The sequence below is a fragment of the Thunnus maccoyii genome, chromosome 18 (genome assembly GCF_910596095.1).
Source record: "Thunnus maccoyii chromosome 18, fThuMac1.1, whole genome shotgun sequence".
Taxonomy (NCBI): Eukaryota; Metazoa; Chordata; class Actinopteri; order Scombriformes; family Scombridae; genus Thunnus; species Thunnus maccoyii.
Genome location: NC_056550.1, coordinates 14,650,132 through 14,673,991, shown reverse-complemented (window position 1 = coordinate 14,673,991; position 23,860 = coordinate 14,650,132). Strand labels below are relative to the sequence as shown.

At 42.7% G+C, this 23,860-nt stretch overlaps 1 protein-coding gene across 2 annotated transcripts in view; it reads left to right on the top strand.

The window, feature by feature from the left end:
- cep112 (centrosomal protein 112) overlaps window positions 1-14,877 on the top strand; it is a 99,938-nt gene extending 85,061 nt beyond the window's left edge. The window contains exons 24-27 of one of the 2 annotated variants that reach the window (XM_042393236.1): window positions 4,988-5,077; window positions 11,815-11,916; window positions 13,861-13,925; window positions 14,528-14,877. In XM_042393236.1, the coding sequence (XP_042249170.1) occupies window positions 4,988-5,077; window positions 11,815-11,916; window positions 13,861-13,925; window positions 14,528-14,531 (261 nt within the window). In that variant the 3' untranslated portion in view covers window positions 14,532-14,877. Of the gene's footprint in view, window positions 1-4,987; window positions 5,078-11,814; window positions 11,917-13,860; window positions 13,926-14,527 lie in introns of those variants that run through there. The other variant, XM_042393238.1, reaches the window with a different exon arrangement.
- Window positions 14,878-23,860: the final 8,983 nt, after the last annotated feature.

Sequence of the window (23,860 nt, the reverse complement as noted above, 5' to 3'; positions counted from 1 at the left end):
TGTGTGTGTGTGTGTGTGTGTGTGTGTGTGTGGGCGCAGTCCACATACTGTGGCTTTGTTTATGTATGTCTGTGTGCTTCGTGCCCCTTGTGTATGTATCTGTTCTTACCCTTTTGCTTATGTGTGTGTGTGTGTGTGTGTGTGTGTGTGTGTGTGTGTGTGTGTGTGTGCGCGTCCTTGGCTGGAGGCGGTGCAGTGTGAGGTTTTTGCTGCTGTCTGAAGTCGTCCAGCCTCAGTGTCATTAGAGGATCTCTTTAATCCAGACTTTGGGAGAAACTTCTGACAGCACGCTGCAAATAGAAGGCCCCGCCGCACATGAAGAGCAGCTCGGCTCCTAACAAAACACCAAGTTTAAAGAGGCCCCTGGCCTTTTTTCCTCCTCCCACTATTCCCTCCCTTCTTTCTTCTTTGCTTTTTTTCCTGCCCTCTGTTGCTTTTACTTCACCCTAGGGAAACATGCTTGCCTTATCTGCGCAGGAGGACCACCCAGGAAAGATGACTCAGGCATTGGTGTCTGTGTGCCTGTGTGTATGTGTGTGTTTGTGTGTACACAACAATGGAATTGCGCACTGTAGCACTCACATTTTTAGAACTTTTGCTGTTAATATTAATGCATGCCCATACCTGCGGATCGCTCTGAGCGGTGTGTTTGTTGGTGCTTGCGTGCGCGTGTGCCTCGCTAATCCTTTGAGCCAAAGTTTGGAATGAAAGGCAGAGGCACATTGCTGATGGAGAGGTGAGAGAGGCCTTCAAGCACTCGACTGTGGGACTATGCAGAAGAGTACGCCACTGCCCCTATCTCTTCACTCCAACCACGTGTTTCTCTCCTTCATGTCCCTCCCCTCCTCCTCCTCAGTATCTTGCTGTTTTTTCACTCTCACCTTTCTGAACTTTCTCTTTTCTTTCTGTCTTTTGTGATATGGTCACATTTCTGCCTTATCTGTCGCAGCTTTTTGCTTTGCATTTTGTTTACTTTTTTCTCCTTCATGCACCTTTCTCTTTCATGCTTTACCTTCTTCTTCTCCCTTCTCTCCATACCCCCTCCCTCCAACTCTCCCTAAGGAAATCAGATTTCCCCTCTTCCTGGCCAGTTCACAATGATCCCAGTCTGCATGGCTGATAAAGACCATATCGCCCCGAGCATCTGGAGACACTTAAGCAGGATCCTCCACACACAGTCATTCACACACCTTCACACACTCAATACTATAGAAACAACCAACATGTGTGTTTGTGTCTGTGTGTGTGTGCTTGCAATACATGTGTGTGTATATACAGTACAGATTTAAGCTATACATAGAGTAAGATGGAGAAAATTAGGCAGCAATGATAACAGGAGCAATCAACCACGGTTGTCCTCTCTCATATTTGCTTATAAATGATTCAATAAATTACTGTTATGATTATATAAAATTGCAAGTTCATGATCATTTGAGATGTGAGCACCCAGGCTAGCGCTGGATTAAAGTCAAAGTCAGACACTGATGGTCAAACAGCATCAGGGGGGCTGCACAGGTGTTCACAGGTGTTTATACTCTTGGGCCCACTTCACCAGTCGTTCCATGTCTACTTCATAGATTTATTATGTCAGCTGTCTTTCTATTGAATTCATATCCATGTCTATCAGAGTTAGTGTGATATCTGTTGCTCTGTGTCTTAAACCTGGCCCTCAGTACTGTATAATATGGTCATCATGTCTGAAGGTAATATTGACTAAATACTTCCGCAGCCTTTCTGACTCACACAGTCCTTTTATTCGTCATTAGAATCATCCCCTATGATTCTGTTAATGAAGTGACAAGTGTTGAACTTGTGCCCTCAGAGTTGCTTTGAACACAGCAGATACAGAGCCCACATGAAAGAATGATGAGGAACACGTCAACAGTGAGGCCCCGTAAGTCAGCCTTACTTCCCAGAAGACCTGGTCTAGAAATGCTGTGTCACAGTGCAGGGAAACGGAAGTGGGTTTAGGGGGTGTGTGGGGTTAGTCAGGGTCTCTCATCTTCTTTCTCTTGCGTCAAAGAGGTCAGGAGAACAGAGATAGATGCAGGTGAGGTTAGGGTAACAGTGGTTAAATCTATCAAGTGGTGGAGGAGGGAAGGGGAGGAGTACATCATAGATAATACCCTGACAAACAGCAAGTGCATCATACAGTACTATAGTGATTGTTTACTCTAAAAACTGCTGAAGGGCAAGCCCCTCTACACACTCTACATCCTCATGCCTTAGATACTACAATCCAGCAACCTGTGAAAATTGCATCAACACCACTGAAAATGGTTTTCTACTATCATTGAGCCTTTGATTCACCAATAAACCAAATAGAATGATGAAATAGAAGGCAAGGGGTTGCACTGGATGGAGATGTGGGCTGTAATGGGACAGAGTCGTGACTGGCTGCAAAATACCCTAATTAATAGGATCAACACAAGGCCTAGGACGATGTGCTTATCTCTCCATTCGATACTATCACGATACTGGGGTGCCGATTCGATTCATAATCGATTCTTGAATAAAAACCAATTCTTGATTAAATGAATAGAAAAGGGGACACTATTTTCAGTATCTTGCTCCAGTATACTGTGTGCCAAACCATTCACTGGTGCCCTTAGTCCACTAAAATCCATCCAGTGTCGCAGAAGAATTCACTGTCATTTATCATGTCTGCTAGCAAGCCCTGCATCTCGTGTGCCTCGCCTATGCCAATGGCAGACTCTCACAAGTCCTGTTTTCTCTGCCTGGGTTGGCAGTGTCTGACCGAGACCAGCTCCTGCTCTGCCTGCATCATGCTCCCCCGGGAGGAGCTCGAGCATCGGTGGACATTCAGTGAAGGGCGCAACAACTCTGTCCAAGCCGTGGGTCGACTACGACAAGGAGGATGAGCATCATGTCTTTAGGGAGGAAGACCCTGTATTGCTCTTCAAAGAGGAGCAGACAGCAGCCCACTGCTATCCACTCGACGACCTGCCTGGCCTGTTCAACTCAGCCACCTTTCCAAGCTCCTGCTGAGGATTTCACCACAGGCCTCTTCGCCCAGCCACAAGGGAGGCTGTGCCCTTATGTCATTGTCCCCAAGATAGCACCTATCTTCAATTACGTGCATTGTGAGTGGGCCTCTTCACTGACTGCTAAACCCCCGGCAGTGGCTTACAGGCCATATTCCACTGTTGAGGGCTGTGAGTAGGACAAGGGAATACCTCCCATTGAGCATGCAGTCCGGGTCTGCCTCCTCCCCTCCACCTCCCTCTGGCCCAGCGGTCGGCCATTGTCTCCCATCTGAGAGGTACAGAGTAATGGCCAGTTTCCTTGACTGCTTTTACGCCGATGCCGCCCAGGTGGTGGCACTAGCTAACAACATGGCTTTCCTGTCGGGATCTCTGGACCGACTCACGCACTGCAGACAACAGCAGCCACCCTCCTGCGAAAAACATGCTTGCAACAGCTGCCTTTTTTTGAGGATGAATTACAAGATAACTCTAGCGTGTGCACACTGTAGACTGTCCGGGTGCTCCACTGCCCTCGCAGTTGAGTTCCGCCTTTTTCTTTCCTTCAGCATCACATTATCAACTGACATTTGGAAAATCGATTTTTGACATTTGTGTATCCATTCAGAATCATAGGAGATAAGAATCACGGTTCTTATGTGAATTGATTTTTTTTACCCACCTCTAATCAACATGTTGGAAAACCAGCTTACCTTCATGCTGCAGAACTAACACTGACCTCAGAATCATCATAATAATGAGTGTTGATTTAGAAATCCATCTCCCAGAACCCTAAATTAGCCACTGCTAAGGAAGGAGGTTCAGTATAAAGTGGATTTACCTACACCAATGCAGTGCACTATGGTGTGATCATATGTTTAAAATTATTAATTTTCCATCAGTTTTTGCTTGAATTTTTAGCTACCATGAGATCTAACAACATAACCAACAACAAATGTGTCACCTGTTTTTCAGTGTTGCCCCCTCCTTAATTTAAAGTCAGAAGTTCTCAGAGAGTTGCTACCCAGAAGTTCATCCTGGCCCTGAAGCCTAACAGTGAAGCCTATGTGTGATTTATGTCAGTGTCGTGGGTTGTAGATTAGGCGGTCATGCCTATCACCTGGACTGTGTTTCCCTCAGCCCTGAGAATCGACGAGGCAACACCTGGCCTGCTCACTCAACTCAGCTCAACTGTAAAAGCGTGTGTGTGTGTGTGTGTGTGTGTGTGTGTGTACTTGCACATGTGCTCATATCACTCTCTGCTTTTCATGCAGACTAATCAAAGACGAAGTGACCACATGTGCGCTCAAAACATCTGGTTCTGCGTCGCATGCAGGACCTGCGCCTTTTTCTTTCCACTGTTATCACTTACAGGCAGAGAGGAAAAAATTGCACACACACACAAAAACAGTGCATTTTGTTCTTTCATTCTTGTTTCTTTGTTGTCTGAATCTTAGAGCACAGAATAGAGTAAATTCTTCATTGGCACCCTGGGGGGAAATATGATCAACTTTTGGTATTGGAATACATTTGGGAGGGGTTCTTATCCACTAAATGATACAGTATATCTCTCTTATTGGCACCAAAGAAATAATGATCCTTAAAAGAATGCAGAGTGCTCTTTTTAGATGCCCTTGTCTAAAAATAAGTTTGGGCTAAATGAGGCCAGCATTCCAATAATTACTGTCATGACTTTATTATTAGCCTTTTAACACACAAGGAATAATCATGCTGTGTCTTGCTTCCCTTCTGTCTACCTTTCTCTCTCTTGAATCGTTTCTCATTGCCTCTGTCTGTCTTGATCTCTGTTGTTTCCTCAATTGCACTCTTTGGAGAAGTCTCTCATTCAGATTCAGCCTGTGTCTCTTCCTTGCTCAAATGTAACTGTAGATTAGTGTATATCACTCTGCGTCAGTTACACATTACACCACACAGATCTCGAGTTGCTTTTTTCTTTTTCCACAAGTCAGCCGACAACACTGACTGTCTCTCCCTTCCCCCAGGCTCTGCAGGAAAAGGTGGAAAGTCTACAGAGGCATCTGCATTGCTCAGAAAAGACGCTGCTTAGCAAAGAGCTGGAGACTGAAGAGAAGGTAATGCTGTCACTCTTTTTTTCTCTCTCACTATCTTGTTCTCATGCTTGTCAGGCATGTGCAAGAGAGGCCGCCTGACTCTCACTCAAACTCATTTGCTCCTTAACGTTATCGTTGCATCACTCTCACTGCCCAACATTAACTTTTTTATACCACTGCCATCAGCCTTTCCGTCACACTTCTTTTCGCTTCTTGCCAGCACGTAACCCCTATTTGACTATTTCTTATTAACCACGCCTTCCTTTTTTTGGTTCTCTGAATCCCTTTACTGACCACCCTATGTGCATCTCTGCTCCCCTATTACCTGAAGTCCCTAGCCCCTCGCCCCTCAATTGCCATCCTTACTAGACCCTCCAGGGGGCCACAAAAGACAAATAAAATATGTGTTCTTCCCCTTACTTTCCTGCCCCCCCATCACTCTACCATCTCTCATTCTCCAGTACATAGCCAAAGATATGCCCCCTCGCACATTTCCCAAATTCCTTGAGATTTGGCTTCAAGAGCCAGCGCCTAGGGCCAGGAATGCCACCACCGCCTGTGTTCAGAGGGAAGCCTCTGTGCACACACACACACTCCCCATGGCTCTCCAGAATGCCCTGTAATCAGGCTCTATTTTGACCTTGACACACACAGAGAAGAAAGCACTAATGACTACGCTCACACAGGAGGCTGTTCTTTGTACCCTGGTATGTACACCAAAGGCATTCATTCTCTCGTGTCCCCTCTGATCCGCCCACTGACCCTTGTACACACTTCACACACTCGTCACACACCTTAGTGTCTGGCCGTCATAAATCTGCAGAAAGGGGTCAGTGGTTTTTAGAAGCCATTGGTTACTGACCCAGTCCCAGAGGCGCTGCTTGTTTTTTCCTATGACTTTGGAAGAGCTGACCTCTGAACCTGCTTGCAATAATGTCAGATCATTTTTTCTGGATACGGGTTTGGGTTACTCTTTTCGACTTTTTTAGCTTTGCATTTATGTGTTTTGTTAGTGTTATTTACTTAATGATCCATCATTGAAGACATAATCAATTGATCTGTGGGTGAAAAGTTTACCCAAAGATTGACAAAATCCCTTGACCACAACCACCATGGCAGATTGTTTACATATAACTTCCTACACTGTTTCAGCAAGTGACACAAAGTAAGAGGCGATTCAATATCTTTCAAGATCATCTCCAGTTTCTTGCACAATAGCTCAGATACTCTGTGTCTGTCTGAGTATCCGTGAGCATTAGTAGTCTGTGTCTTAGTAGTGAAAGGTATTTAGTACTCCAGAGCATCAAGACATGAAGTAAACTTGGTTCAATCAAATGTTGGCTCACTGCTTTGAATATCCATCCATCCATTCATCCATCCATTTTCTTTACCCCTCTTCTAGAGGGGCGCAGCTGGATCCAATCTCAGCTGACATTGGGTGAGAGGCGGGGTACACCCTGAACAGCTTGCCAGTCAATCACAGAGCTAACATATAGTATAGAGACAGAAAACCATTCACACTCACATTCACACCTACGGGCAATTTAGAGTCACCAATTAACCTAACCTGCATGTTTTTGGCCTGTGGGAGGAAGCCAGAGTGCCACCCATGCAGGAATGGGGACAACATGCAAACTTCACACACAACGGCCCCAGCCGGCCAGTGGGTTCAAACCCAAAACCCTCTTGCTGTGAGGCGACAGTGCTAACCACTGCACCACTGTGCTGCTTTGAATGCTAAATCATATTCTGATTTCCATGGTGTTCCACTGGACAAAGTTTCATGACATTGTTTCATGACACATGACAAAATGATTGCAGACATCTATTCTATTAATATAAGTTAATTAATTATATATAATAAATTAATGCATGTGCTAAACACATTGCAACACTCAAAACCCACTTGTTGCTTGTGGTGTATAGAGCTTAGTCTTGTGTGGTTTGAAAATTTTTGATACTGGCGCCAGTAAAAAACACAAATTTGGCACTGACAACAAAAACTCAGCTTTTTTTGGTATGAAATCAGCAACATTTTTATTTAAATCAGGTGATATCTCGAAGCAAAGAATGAGTAAACAAGACTAAGAATCTGACTAAGCATTTGGTACATATTTTGATACTCGACAGTTGTTGATACTCTACCATGAACACATTTTACTAATTTAAAGCAAGTTCTTTTGCTGTGACAATATTGGGAGCAAAGACACAAACAGGAAGTGAGCCATTACCCAATACTCAATAGTATTCAGTGGGTAGACGTCCTCAGTGTAAATGTGTGCAGTGAACTCCACTTGGTGCTCTTCTGCTCGACCGCCAGAATTGTTGCTCAGAGTGAGCGATTGGTGGAGTGTTGTTTCTATAATCCCTGTAGCTAGGGTGAGTTTATTTTAATCTGTTACTGATTTGTTCCATTGTGCTAGAGTCCCTGGTGTTGTCCTCCTGTTATTGCATTCTTGATTACTCTCTCCTGATGTCACTGTCGCTTGTGGTTTACAGTGCTTTGCACGTAGCTACACACATGTGCGTAGGTGTGTATGGGCGCCTGTCTTTTGCCAGGGAGTCACAGTTCTACTCCCTGTGTGCAGAGAGACACACTACCTTAATCATATATTAATCCTAATCATATATTTACTCCTACCCTGCTCTCGCCTAAGGTCAGGTGTGTGTGTGTGTGCGTGAGGTGTCAATAGGGAAACAGTTTTTCTGCTGTATGTTTTTGATTTGTTTATGTTACTTTGTACATTTGTGTACATTGTACATGCATCTGCGTTATTGCGTGCACAATGCAGATGTGCATATTTTGCTGTGTATGTGTATGATAATAAACTCTCTCAGCCTCTTCACAATGATATTGCCCTAGTTTATCTGCCAAGACGTGTCTTTGCAATCCAATCTCTCACACGCTAAAACAGCCTTTCTGCCCAGACTTCACACAGATGTTGCTTGCCTTGCTATTGCAAGGGCCCTCGCAGGCTCCCCCACTCTAAAATGGCGGATCAGCAGCTCACTGTGTGGTTCAATTCTCCTTGAAGAGAGGAGCAGAGTGTTGAGGAGTACAGCTCTTTGTATAAATACATAATGATACAGTGGGCACAGTGAACTGTACAAGTTTTAGAGATGTATCGTCCTGCAACACGGGAGCTCTGTAAAATGAAAAATAAATAATTTCTTCAGATATACTGTAGAAATGCAGAGGACTTGAACTTTTCCTGTATGCTGTTTTTGTGAAGGCACATTATATCAGCAGCTACCAATCCATCTCATAGTTCTAACAACTTCAAGATCTGTAGCCACTTCTAATCTCTTCCTGCCTTTTTCCTTTTTTTCCTTTTTTTTTTTTTGTTTCTTTTCTCCCTCTTGCAGCAAAGCGTTTTTGAATTCAAATCGCTCCTTGGTGAACTCTCTGAGTGCCAACTCAGTGGATGTGGAGGTGCAAACTTTGTGAGTGGCATCACTTTTGATGTACCCCCTTGTTCCTGACAAGGTTTTTGTCACTTTGGAACAAGGGGGTATATCAAAAATGTCTTTCCAGCAGCTACTCACCTCCACCCCCCCAACCCGTCCCACGCATGCCTGTACACACACACCCCAACTTCATTAGCATACATCAAGCTTCCCAACAATGTGACAAACTTCATTTGAACGTTGAAAGTGTTGAGGGCTTGTTCCTTTCTGCTGGCAGCTGTCAAAAACCACACCATCTGACAGTACCAAACGCAAGGGAAAGTCAAAACCACAATCTAAAGACTATATATAGATGAAATGTTGTCATTTTAAGATGACTGGGAGGGGAAAACGACTGCCGCTCGTCGCACTCTTCAAAACTAGAGAATCACGCTTCATCAGGAACAAACAAAATCTCATCTTAAAAAGAGCTGTGGAGATGAAACCTGATTATCTCCAGAAAGTCAAAGTCCTGTTTTTAATGCTTTGGGAAATAGTGGCACACATTTTTTTTTCTTTGTGGTTCCCTTCCTATCTTTTCTTTCCTGCTCACTCTCATCTGGAGTCTATCAATGACCGAAACCTCATGAAAGGTTTGATCAATAGTACTGTTCAAAAGCACCAAACATCTGTCTTAATGGTGAGGAAGCTTTTTTTTTTATAGATGCAGTCACATGTCTTCTGCTACCTGTCAGAAAAACAAACATGTCTTTGCTGTAAAAAAGATGTTAAAAGAAGGGGAAAATGTGTATTTGCGTGAAGAAAAATAGAGATGTGAGAGGAGGGACTTTGGAAGGCGAGTAGAGGATGCAAAGCTGGAGGAACAGTGTCTCACAGGGAACGAGGCAGACATCTTCGGGGAGTTTGAGATATTCCTGTTATGAATTTTAACAACATTGAGAGACACGGTGAAGTCAGACATTTGAGTTGATACTTTACCTATCCTTGTCTGTTTTTTTCTGGATCTGTTAGCCTTGCACACGTTTCAACAACAGAGGTTGTTGTCTTAAAAAAAAAAAAAAGGCTGCTGCTTCCACCCACACACATTGCATAGTAAACTATAGCTGAGCTTTAGTTAGACATACTGTGGAAATATGTGATTGCAAATGCTTTAGTCTGCTACTGTGCAGCAAAAGAAGAAATTTCTATCACATGCCTTCAGGTTTATGTAGATATACAGTATATATGTATGTGTATGTGGCACAATAATGCAGAAGAAAGACCTTCTTTATGATCAGGGCGATACAACTTGCTAAAATTAGCGATAAGTGACGGCCAGTGCAGCCATTTAGTGCTGTTTGCCATGAAGTAATTAGGACAAATGCCAGATACACAGCTTTACTGTATCACATCATACTTTAGTTCAAGTTTTGGCATCCCGCTATAGTTGTTACTAAAGCAAACATTCATGGCTTGTCTACTTTCATCAGCCTTACCACTAGATGTACAGTATCCAGTCGTCCTGGTGAATACGCCGTTGTTGCCTTGCCCATTCCAATGTATGGGAAGGCAAATGGGGACAGCATTGCCACAAAGGAGCTTGTAATTTAGGCAGAGCGGATCTCTCATTGCTGCGGTGACTGCACCATACATGAACCAAGAATGCAAAATTAAGGAGCTTGGCTTTTGAAGAATCTAGACTTATATTCGGAGTGGTTGGTAAGGGATGTGTTTATTCAACCATTGTTTATTGCTTTGGTCTGAGGTAGCGGAGTGTGTTTTGTCTTGGCTTGCCATTTTGTTATGACTACAGAAGCTGCTATAGATAGAGATAGACATTTTGAAAATCTGCACTCCCGTAGCTTCAGCTCATTTTTTAACTCCTGGACATTCAAATTAAAGCTTCTGAAAACCATTTTTTGCCACTTGTTTGAAAAGGTCACTCTCAAATTATCCTTGACTTCATTCTCACACAGGGAGAAAAAGACACATTTGCGTAAACTGTTGGACTCTCGACCCGATATTATTGGCCCGACACTTTTAAATGAATAGGGCAGAAGGAGCCTGAAAAATTGGCAAAGTTGTGGCAGACTAATCTACTGCACACTGTGCCGAGACAAAGTGAGCTGCTTCATGTTGGGATCATTTATACCGGGGATTGCTTTGAAGTGCTTCCCAATCCCTTTCATTGTGCCCAGGAAGATTAATTAGCCAAAGCCAGAACAATCAGTTAAATCCACAACAGGAAAATTATTTTTAGGAAAACCAATCTTTTTCCCTCCCCCTCACCTCGTTCACGCTCTCTTCACTTGAAAGACTGGACTGATGAGAGGTGGGGAGCTGGACTTTGGCTCTGTCAAAGACATTATGATTGGTTAAAATGCTGAGACTCTGGTTACACCTTGAAATATGTGGGTGAAAACTGTTGCTTTTCACAGCCGCCGTTAATTCCTTGTGCTCTGTTAAACTATTCATCAAGCTCTGAATTAATTGATTCAGCAACTCTTTTCGAAATGCTGTAAATGCTTTTTACAATACTGTAAAAGCTCTGTGTTTGTGCACACGTCTGTGTCTCTGCGCATATGTATGTGTGTGTGTGTGTGTGTGTGTGTCCATTCATGTGTGTTTGTGGGTAAAAGGGGGGGTTGCGCTAACCAAACCCTTTTCAACTTCTATAATCAGACTCTGGTTTAGTGGAGTGTAATTTAGCCCCAGACAGACTTCCTCCAGTCCTCCCCAGTGGAGCTAGCTAGCTAGCTCGCTATTGAGCTGCTGCTGTGTTTGATGTGTTCTGCCCTCCACCATGGCCCTGTCCTCGTCCAAACCCAGCTGCGTCGAGCCCATAAATGCATTGTGTCAGATTTGGCTGTAGTCATCAGCAGCCAGTAGGGGGTGTTGTGCAGAGCGAGTCATGCTGGTCTGCGGACCCCCTGTGGAGATGTGAAGGAGCTGTGAAGAGCGAGGGAATACTCTGAGCCATGAATAAAGAGGGGATACCCACTGTCTGTGACTGTGTGTGAGTGTGTGTCTGTGTGTGTATGTGTGTGTGTGTGCGCCTCCTCCAAAGGGAGCTGTTCTTTTGGTGGCCTTGTCTGGAAGTGTATTCATGCAAGTGTGTATGTGAATGAGTAGCAGAGGCAGTTATTCAGCAATATCAAGGAGCACTAATAATATAAAGTGACAATGAGTTTGATTGATAGATTGAGCCTTTTTTGCATCAGTTGAATATTTCACTATCTGTGTAGGTGTCTGCTTGGATATTACAGACATATTAATTTGATGACTGAATAACACATGTAATTAGGATTTATTAATCTGTTAGTTCAGTTGTTCTTTTTAAGTTGACTGAAGCTGTTTGGTTGTCTTCTCAGGTGACTGTGGTGCGTCAGGAGTACGAGGAGAGGATCAAAGGTTTGATGCCGGCAGAGCTCAGACAGGAACTGGAGGACACCATCACGTCTCTGAAAGCGCAGGTGAGAACTGACTGTTTGCCAGACACACAGATCAGCTACAGACAGGACCAGAACAAACATGCGAATATATTTAATCTGTTTACTGTTTTCATTTTCAGCTTACAAAATTCTCCTCACCTGTCTTTTCCTCCTTTATTGGTTCTTACCTTTTGAAATTCTTCTGTTACATTTTGACATACTTATCAGCTCTTCATCATGTACCAGTAATATATTATTTGTATACGTATTTCCTAATTGTCTTTTTTTATTTTCATATTCTTGTATCGATACCTACACTACATGAGCAGCCCAACAAGTCTTAATTATTTCAGTGTGTGCACACTCAGCCAACAAAAACAATTCTGATTTCATGAAATAAATCTGGAATAAAGACCAAACTGCTACAACTTTGAAATTAGACCATGATGCATTACACTGTATGAATTAAGACCAGTGGTTTGAAGTCACAAGTGTGCACTAACTACCAGATTCAAGCACTGTGACAGTTCACACTCGTCCTGCAGAAGTGTCACTGAGCAATGCACTGAACTACTGTCAGCCGCAGGATTGCTTCTTTGGAACAAAGCCTGAACATTGATCTTCCTGTTGAGCACAAAGAATATTTACTATAGGGCCCAGAAATATTGGACAGTATACATTGGATTGAATGTCAAAGTAAATGTTTGTGGCCATGTAGCGCACAAGGATATGTTATAGTTGAAGTTGATATTATTTCCTTTTGTCCTCTACCTCCCCTGCTATTAATCAATCAAAACTGACAGAAACATAACCCAAACATTCTGTATGAATATGCATGTCAGAATTATTTATTTGGAAGAGAAAGATGATGGCTTCAATGTGGTTTTGGTGTGGCAGTCGATCATAGACTTTGCTTTCAATTTGGACTCTGCCAATCCTCTTTATAAACCTTAATCTCCTCTCTTTTTCCATCAGGTCACACAGTAACCTTCCTCAACCACAATCGTATAGCCATGTTGTTCCTCTGAGCCATGTCTTACTCATTTCAATGGGCTCATTTTGACACTGAATCGCAATAAAGGGCTTTCATTTTTTCAGCATTTACATTGTAAACAAAAGAGGGTATTCTGTAACGATGATAGGGCCCTGCAGTACACGTTTTTGTAAAGGGGGCTCATCATAAACCCTTGCCTTGTTCTAATAGCTCTACCAAGATCTCATTTCAGTGCACAGACCACAGCTCTGTGATTGGATATGTTTATAAGATGTAATTCGTGACCAGAATGGTCTCTCCTCTCATTGATGATGTCTTGGGTTTTGCACATTAAAGTGCATTATTTTTACATAGGGGGGGGGAAAGGTGGGGAGAGTTTTCGTGTCTCTGGAGGCATCCAACCACATTTCGATGGGGTTTTGCATATACTTCACCACTGTGAAGTGCCAAATGAAATGCTAGAACTTTCCTGAGGTCTCCCCCACAGAAAGGAATGTACCCTCGGCTCCAGTACGGTAGTCCCAGAACAATACAGATTCTTTTGGAGTCATGATTATTCTGCCAGGCTCTAGATGCCGTGTAAATGTAGATGGGGTTTATTTTCACTTCAGCCAAAGACACTTCATAAATAAACTCACACTTTGTAGCCAAACAAAAGAATGGCGAGGCCTCCTCTTGCGCCGCCCTAACCTCAGCTAACCTGGCTCATAATCTTCCCTCTGTCCCCATGTGCCTTAACCCCTCTGCCCTAATCTCCTGACCCCCAACCCCTGCCGTCCTGACCCCTGGACTCAACAACCAAGCCTTTCTTCCACTTCTCCCTACTTAGCTAACCCCCTCCACCAAAAAGCACAACTGACCCAAAGCCATCGTACCTTCTCCACTTCCTGTTTCTGATGCTTTTTTACTCCCTTCATTGTATAAGTAATCAGTGTGAATACATTTTGAAGATTACTCTGTGCCAAAGTTTGCTTTGTGCATCTGTGTTGCAGGTTAACTTCCTTCAGAAGAGAGCCTCTTTGCTACAGGAAGACCTGGATGCCTGCCGCAGCAGGAGGTTAGCATGATTGTTTAGATTGGATAGAAACATGTGTGCATACGTGCCTGTGCTTCGTGCATGTAGAAGTTTGTAGAAGTTGCCTGTACAGTACAGTGAATATATATATATATATATACACACACACACACACAGATTCCACACCAGTGTGTCACTGACAGGGAGTATGGATGAGTAAGAACATCTAAAGTTACTCATAGGCTTACAGCGTAATCTGTTAGGCACAGTTAATGGTGCAGATACATTAAATGACGCCTTACTTGTCTTTGACTGTGACAGCTTCTAGTGCTGAGGGCTTTGATTTGCCTCCCATCCATCGTACTGTAAGAGCCATTTATGTCTATATGTAAAGCATCTATACATGCAGTGATAAGAGAACTAGTCAAACAATGCTCACTCACATCTCTGCAAACATCTCTCAGGACTCTCAGTCACGCACATCGCAGTAAATGACCCGTTCTTTAAATGCGCTCTACCTCACAACCTACAGTGACTCAGACGTTGAGAATCTCATAGGAGCAGTTAATCAGATAGAAGTAGCTCAAATTTGTTCTTAAGAGTAAGTGTAATGTTGGCTTCACACTATATCTCTTTTTGCGCAGGTAACCCAGACGAACCACAGCCTGACCTTACTCTGGGATATGAAGGATGAGACAACCAATCAGATGTGAGCATTAATGACTGTTATTTTACACACCTGTCATGCCACTGGATCAGTCATCTTTTAGTTTGATGTGCTGTTGTCTTTTGTGGTTTTAACATTTTGAATTATTTATTCATCATCAGATTTCAGCTTTTACTAAAATGTTTTTATGTTCACAGCTGTTGACCTTGATATTATTGATATTATCAGCGCAATGTTATTATTGTCAATGGTATTTGATAGACATTTGATATCAGTTGTCATGTCTAGTAAAATGAACCATTTTTAATAAAAGACTGCATCATTTTCCATTGTCATGCTTCTTTTTTTCTGAGCATGTTTTTCATCTTCTTCAAAAACCTCATAATTAATCCCTCAATTAGAGAAGGTCAAGCTGTTGCCCTTGGTTTTATATGACCACAACATGCATGTTAACCAAGATTAGTGCTGTAACTTTACACTAAAGTCAAAGACCTTGAATTCCCATCTCCCCCATCACTTTTTAGCATCGCCTTTCTGTTCAAGCTCCCATTTGAACTGTAAAGAGAACTTGGGGGTTTGTGGTTGGTTCAGATAAAGAGCGTTGCGAGTCGATTGTTTGAACCTCAGGCCAAACGCTACAGTCCTTGGGCCCAGTGTTTCTGCCTCTGCCACCACTTTGTGTTTTACCAGCGGTTCCACTCAAACCCAAGCTGAATAACTCAGACACTGAAGTCCACGAAATGGCCGCCATGTCTCCAAGTCTCCTCCGATGTCTCCAGAGTGCGGAGGTTTTATGATGATAATAACATTTGGTGGACCGAGGGTGGGCTTCATAATGATCCCCCATCCATTGGTATTTTGTGTCTCTGGTAGGTGAGGAATGCATTGGGTTTGAATACTGATCATTTCAAAAGAATCCATTTTTTTTCTCCTGGAAAACAGTTCGGAGGCGTTATTAAATTCCAAAATCAGATTTGATTTCAAAGAGCCCCAACACTTATTTGCATTGGAATTGCTTTCTTTTTACACTCGCAGTTCGCACACGTCCACGTGTTCCCATTGTCCATGACCTGTTCTGCTGTCTCCAAACGAAACACTATACTCCTCTCTGTATTTATTTGATGTGCTGATTCTGCTGCCTGGGCAGAGAGAGGGGGAGAAGAAACAAAAAAAAAGAGAGAGAGGACTGTCAGACCGACATCTGAGAAACAGGAATTTAGTCTTTCAGCACAAAGCCTCTGTAGAGCCTGTTGTTTCTGGAAGAAGTGCATAGAAGACTCATAACTATTGCAACATAGCATAGTTGCATGTGCATTCATGTACATGTATGTGTGACATTCTTGCATGTACCGTATGTGTGATTTCAAATGTGCATCAGTAACAACCTCAAATGAACCGGGTTTTACAATGTCAAATCTGTCTGACCATGTCTAAAGGCAAATGTTTTGTTTTGAATGACCACACTTGAGGCAAATCTGCCATCATACCCTCTTCTTGACTGCATCCTTCTCCCTCCTGGATCTCTCTCCAAGACTTCCGTGTCTCTGGGTGTCTGTAGTTTCTACATAATGAATTGTACAAACAGTAAGAAGAGTAAAGTCACTCTAAAACAGAACAGAGGCAGGTTTGCTGTTTCAAGCTTTCGATTTTACCTCAAAACCATCATTAGGAGCAGGAAGAGTTGTTACGAAACACCATCTAATTAATGCCAGGTAGCTGTGCCAGCTGATTGTTCAGCCACTTAGTTTTCACAGATTGTCTCCAGCTTCATCAGAAATTCTGTTGAACTGATAACATTTATGGACAATATACAAAACCATAGAAATAATAAACCTTCCTTCAACAGTGGTCTCAATGCTTCAAAGGAATTGAAGTTGTTTACATGACATTGGTTGTTGATTTGTGTTGCTGCATTTCAGTCTGTGAGCAATCAGCTGGTACACCTGTTATCTCCACCTGCTTCTGATGATGTTTTTTAAAGTAAAACAAAGCTTGAAAGCCTTTTGGAGTAACTCAACTCTTACACATTCTAAATATCAGTGGTCATGGTTAAATCAGTCTCTTCCCAAAGGCAGCCATGGTGTTGCATTCGGTTGTACACATGAAAAGTAAAAGAAATAGTTGTGTGAAGAATGAAAAAAGGGAGTTTGAGAGAGAAGTTCACATTCCGTCTACTTTAGCGCCTCCACACACCTGGCCAAATGCTGTGTAAGGTCAACATGATTGAAAGATTGTCTGTTTTTGAGAGTTTTTTGTTGTTGTTAGACATCTCCTACCCAATTCCACCATTGGGAAAAGGGTTCAGACACTGTTAGGCGATCCAACAAGCGCTGAGTTTGAAGCATAATGAGGTCCATGAACATCTTTGTGATTCTGGAATTTACATATAAGCTTTTTTCCAAAGCAACATACAAATCAGGTGTAGTCCAAGCCACAGTAGATCAAGGAGAAGCCTTTTAGAATAATGCCTCAACACCAGGGAATTGGGAGGGCTACATTGAACAATTTTTGCCATTTTCCCAAACAAACAATCTAACATCATCATCATACCTAGCTGAGAAAGAAGGTAGGTTTTTAACATCTCTTTTTTTTTCCATTCTTCACACAACTGCTTCTTTTCCATTTCGTATGTACGAACAAGTACAGCACCATGAATGTCTTCAAGGAGATACTGTTTGAAACTATGCACTTTTCTCCACATTTGTATGATTCATCCCTACTCTTTTGCCCCGCCTTTGCGTATGCCATTTTAAACAGCTATGCACACTTTAACCTTCAGATGTGGTCAAATGTGGCCTTTACTGAAATTGCTGGACCCAGCCCCTACCAGTTCTACCATCAGATAGGGGGTTTCGGATGCTGTTGGATGACCCAACAAGCACTTTTGTTTCAACCATACTGAGGCATTAAGGTTTACTTTACATAGAGCTGCTGGTAATGTCAATCCAAAGGTTAATGCCTACTCTGTCTTATTTAGCAGGCCTGTGTTTCGTTCATTTACACCCAAACAGGCTCTAGCCACAACCTTTCCTTTAATCTGTGTTATTACTCTGACATAATTTCACTCTAATTGATTGTCTACCACCAAAATAACCTCCATAATTGTGCTTGTGTAAATACAAGCCATGAATGTCATTTCCACACAGCCGACATGGCCCCATTAAGGATCAAAGCCCTCGCTTCCTCTCAGTTATCTCCACATCAGACAGCGGACTGTTGTGTGACAACAGTAAAGGGCAGTCATGGAGCTCCCAAGGTTTCCACTCATCCGCCATATTCTCTTTTTACATCTAGCACTTAGTGCTCGTGGCTAGTGTATGGCGCCTGTTCATGTGAAATTTTAGTGACTTTCATGTGTTTGGTTGAACTAGAGGTTTTAATGTTTTTATTGCCTAAAGAGCAGCTTTCACAAAGGCCCATTTAAAAACCACTGCATACAAAAAAAAGTGTGCTGCGTGACTGACACTGAATCAGAAATGTAGATCATTTGGAGATGCAGTTTTTCCTCACTTGAGAGAAACAAACCAGTTTTTGTTGGCAGCATTTTATTTCTGTAGGATGTTGGACAGGTTATTTGAGGGCATTTATCCAAAGACCAGCAGTAATTTCTAACATTGTAGAGCAGGGTGATTCGAGGTCATTCAACGCCTCTCTTCCCTGCCTGCGTCTTACAAGATTTACACATGTGACATATGTGCGCTCCGTTTGAGTACTTGTGACAAGCTTCTGGGATTGACTGTACATCAGCTTGTGATTGACAAAGTCATTGTACATGTGTGTTTGCATGTGCGTGAGCCATGTGTCACTGGAGCTTTTTATAGAGCTGTATTCTGAGTCAGATCCTAGGAGGCCTGTGTTTTGCTGTTATATGCTGCTTGCATAAATAAAACTGCTTATCGCCAACACTTCTCACACACACATTTCACTTATGCTGTTTATTCTGTCTTCCATCGTGTTTTCTGCCTTCTCTGTCTTTGTCTTTCCTCCTAACTTGTATCATTCTTTCTTTGTTGATACGGTATTTATGGCAGTGATTTTTCCTTTTTTCCCTGCCCTGTCACTCAAATGCAACAAGAGCTATGAAAAGGATATGTAACCGTGTGATTCGAGAACAAGTGGGTTAGAGGCTATACAGCCTTAGTGAAGAAGGCACAGCAGGTTGTGTTTGTGTGATTGTGGCTTGAATTTGCCGTCTGGGCTGATGGTGTGGGTTGAACAGAGGGACAGAAGACCATGCAGTCAAGACAGTGTGGGAGGTTTTATCTGTATCGCTTGCCCTGTGTCTCTGTCTGGTTATCTGACATCTCTGTCTCGCACTTTCATTTTATCTCTTTCATGCTCCTCTGTTATTATACACAAATTCTTGCACCAGAAGTTGTAATTTGTAAATAAACAATGTCCAGGTCCAAACTAATGCAGTTGAAATGAAACTTTTTTTTTCCATTTTTAGCCTCCCAGCTAGGCCAGCATTTTGAACCAAAGAAAATGAACTTAAAAAGTATTCTCTAAAGTGGATCATTTAAAAATGTAGTACCACAGTGGAAAGGGTTAGCATATGGCAAGTTGTGTTCAAACTGAACGCAAAGCAAAATTTCATCTCACATTGTTTTTTCTGAGTCTTTTTCCTTTTGTCTCTGTACGTTTATGAAATGGAGTCATTTGGGATAAGCACTTGCACTGAGGACTCAGTATCTCAATTTGTATCTCATCTATTCATGTCCACACGTGTTTTTGCATTGTCTTTATATACAGTCGTACAACCTCTGAAAATCACTGTGCATTCAGTCTGAATTCAAGCTCTGAGATTTAAAAACTACTGAGAATTTTCACAAAATTTGGTCTAAATGTACTTTCAAAGCTTTCTCCACACTGCTGCATGCAATATGTTATTGTACTAGAAAATACTAACTCATCTCTATTTTCTGTTTAAATCCAATTTTAGGATATTTTGTCTAAAACAGTACCTGAATCAACTTAATCAACTTTAAAAATCCAACATCTGCAATTTGTGTGTAATCTATAAAAGTATGTAAACTCCTCCTCAGGTCATCAAACCCCCAAAATTCCCAGAAATATTACCTAGAATATGACCTCTATGTACTCTGTAATATCTACAGCTCTGAGAGGGGAGCTTTAAAAAAGTGATATACAATATGACTATCAAGAAATCTCAATTATCTGACTGTCATAAGATCTATTTTGGAGAATTGTGACTTGCTGGTATATACAAACAACACTTGAAAATGGTGTTAAGCTGCTCCTCAAATGGCCTGCACTTGTATCATTGAAAAGATAGACTTTTGTGGACATTGTGTATGTCTGAATGTTATAAACACTACTGAAACTCACAATCTTCTAGTCAAGCGAGACAAACCCTCATCAGAGTATGCCTGTGTTGCCATGGTGCTCACCCCTTTGATACGTCACACCCTTCTAATGGAGGAACAGGAAGCGGGGAAAGAGATAAAAATCTGGCATCTGTTGAATGGACGAGCAAGTTAATCACCTTACCGGTCTGGGAACCCTGCGCTCCAGAGTCAGGAAAGAGGAAGATGGGGTTAAAGTGATGGATTAAGGATGAGTGAGGGAGCCCAGGGTTCAGGTTAAGACTGATTCGGAGAAGGATCGCTGTCCTGTCAAGCATGGCAGAACAGTGGCGTCCGGCCTGTGAAGTGTCTGCATGGTGCTTCAGTGCGAACAGCAGAGGAAATGAAAGTCATTACTGTCAGTGTGGAGTGAGCTTCATGGCCCAATTGGATTAGACAGTGCATCCGACATTGTTTCTATACATTGGTAGACTTAAAAGTCAAGCGCAAAATGGGATTAAAACGAGGGAAAAAAACCAATAAATAACCTTCAACAACCCCCCCTCTCTCTTTTTGCGCTCTCTTTTATTTCTTCCCTGCCTTCCATCACTACCAATTCCCTACCTATTTTATGTCTCATTCTTTCTTCATAGTCTTTTCTCTCTCACCTGTCTCGCTCCCTATTTCACTCTCCCTGACACATCTCTCTTTCCCTTCTTCCGTCTTTCACACGCTCATCCCCATCATCAAAATGCACAGGTGGGCGCTGACTCCCACTCGCACTTTACATTCTCTGTTTTGCAAAAAACCCATCCTTCTGGGGCCAATTGGTGCTTGAAATCCAACTTCATTCCCCTCAAACTGAACCCTTTCAAAAACAACCCCCTCCTCCCCACATCACCACCACCACCACCACCACTCGTGCTCTCTTTTTTTTTCTTCTCCTCTTCCTCTTTCAAAACAGCCCCATAACAAACTGGTGAATTGTTGCCCTTCCTTAACTTTTAAGGGTATTATGCACCATGTCCAACTTCAAAGCCTGTCTTAACTCCACACTTTAATTGTATCTTCCCCAGCTCTCTGCATGCCATTTGATTCTGCTGACAACAGCACTTCTCCCTCCGTTCTCCTCCATCCTACTCCTCCCATCCTTCTCTACCACACTTTGGTCCTCACTTATGTTGTATGTTGACCCCCTGCACCCCCACCACAGCTCCTCTCATCAGCTCCTTGCTCCCTTCTGAGGCCATTGTCCCCCTGTTGTCACCGACTTTGAAGAGGTAGCCTCCATTTCCTCTCTCGGCGGTCAGTTGTTGCCCAGGGTGTGTACACACCAAACAAACTTGAAACAGTAACCCCCTGTCCTACATTGGCTAGATCCTGCTCTCTTTATCTGCTCTCTCTCTCTCTCTCTGTGTCTGCCTGTGTGAGCTGACTTCCTCCTCATGGCTCTGGTTGATAATTGCCATAAGCTTCCCTGTTGGTTTCATTTTCCATTGTCCTCCCCCAAATTCTTGGCTCTGGCTTGAGATAAAGGGATGAGTACTTCAAAGGGGTCTGCAAAGAGTTTAACCCCAAGCCGAAAGGAACAGCACACAATACTGTAATTGAGAGCAGTTACTGATCACAGAGCTGCAGCACTGAGAGGACACCACCGGTAGACGCACACACACACACTCCGAGTGTTTATGACTGCAACTGAGGTGGCCAGTAGCAGTTACGACAGGCCAAGACTGCTCAGGAGACCATATAACCCAGTCGTAAAAACCTCTCCAGCCTGCTTAAGTTGCTGGATAGGAGGCGATTTCATGTCTTTAGACACCATGAGAAGTTCTATCTCTGTGTATGATGTGCAAAAAAAAGGGAGCAGACAACATTAAAGAATTGATTGGGCCCTTAAGTGATTTACACGTGTCCTTCCGTCTCTATTTATAGTGCTCTTTGTAGTCAGGCTGAATTTGACCTGTCCCTGTAATAATATCTTCCTAAACTGAGAGACAGCTACACCCCATAACCTCTCCCCCTGAAGTCCTCTTTCAAGGGTCTTTTTATAGGGCCAGGAGCAAAGGACACCCCTGGTCTCCGGCCAGTCACAGACCTAGGGTCAGCTCCTGAGGGGCAGCAGGGAAGACCCCAACCTATAGAGGGACCTCCCATGAACCACAGAGGGGGTTGACAGGGCAGGACATGAGGGCCCAACTGGCCCCTGGTACTGGCAGGAGGTCCACACCATCGCCATGGTGATGGTTTCCACCCTGGTGCGTTTACTGTCAGAGGTCAGACTCAGCCCTCCAAAGTTAACAAAGGCTGACATTGTCTGGTTGGCATTCTGTATATAAGCCAGATGACCTGTATACCTACAAAAAGGCCCAGACTGTGTAGACGTGCTTTTATGAGATAACAAATGATGTTTGTGTTAATTTTTTTTTACTCCTGAGTAGTCATCACTGCCTCACATCTGGCGCCAGACTTACTGTACATCAGTGGCTCCCAAACCTTTTTTTCAGCTATGTACCCCCACAGTCCTGTCACATTAACTCAAGCACTCCTTCATCAACACCACCGTATGTCAGCCATTTATCTATGACTTTTAGCTATTACCATTTATCAGTAGCTATTTCAAAATGTACTTTATCCATTATTTTAAGCTATTATACTTTTTACTTTTAGCAGTTTTAACCATTTTTCCATTAAGTTAATCCATTAAGTTAATTCATTACTTTTAGCTATTATCCATCACTTTTAGCAAACTCTTTCAATTTCCCTGCTCGCAAACTAGAGCAAACTAGTTTTCACGCACTCTAAACAAGAAGTGTTTAGGTGTACAGCTGACTCAGTAAATGGGTTTTTTTTTTTTTTGCATATTCAAGTAATAATTTCTATTTTTTTCTAATTAGTTGATCCACTTGATAATCTTTCCACATACTCCTAGCAACTACAGAAGCCCCCTGGGGTACAAGAACCCCTGGTCGGGAATCAGTGCTGTACATCTGCATGATTTTGGAACATTGCAAATATTTCTGTGCAGGATGTGAGGCGATAAAGTGGCCTTTGAATGATGAGTAATCCCTTAGTCATCATGGCTTCTTCAAGAGCAATTTCCTCTTTTATTAACCTTGATGGGAAGTGAAGCATCAAGGGAGAAAGTTTCACAGCACCTTTAGCAAACAGGCTGATCAAAGTGTTTGCTGTCTTTGTACCATACTTTTTGAATCCCTGTCCACTGAGACAACAAGGACACACAGACACCTACTGTCTTCCTTTCAAGAATATAGCCAGTCCTCTTGTACAAAGGGTCCCCTGTGGTGGCTCATTTGAACACTAAAGACCCGTCCCAAACACTATTGACTCTGTTCTATAAACACTATTAACATCACTGGCTGTAACCAGTCCAGTAAGAATAAAAAGGAAATCTAGTGTCCAAAATATCAACTGCTGTCTGTGTCCAAACAAGTCCTGTCAGTCCAGCCAGTGAATGGATGTATATTGAATGTCTGAGCTATCGGCTTTTCACTCCTTTTTTTATGTTGCTGCATTTAAGAGGCTATGCACAAAGCAGAGAGCAGTGCTGTCAGAGCTGCAGAGAGGAGTCATCCTTATGTCGCTCAAATGATACGATAACATCCTTCAGGGAACTTATCCTCTGTGAGCAGATGTTTTAATCTTGTGTGCATGCATGTGCCTTTACTGCCACTGGTAGGAGCTGTGGAGTGATAACAGCACTATGATTTTTGTTTCCTGTTGCAACATGCTCTATATAAATGAGATGTGTGGATGGGTAGAATGGCTATCATGTATTTAAAAAGGCATGTGGGTTCAAGTATGATGTTAGAAAACTATTGTCCTGCTGATATTTTCTTGAGCCTTTAAATCCTGCAGCAGGGACACTGATCTGTGGCTCAATCCTTTCCAGAGAGTTCCCTAAGTGGATTAAAAATCATAGTTTCATTATTCTGCTCGGCTATTGTCTTCTTGTGAGCCCAATATTCATATTAGGTTATAAA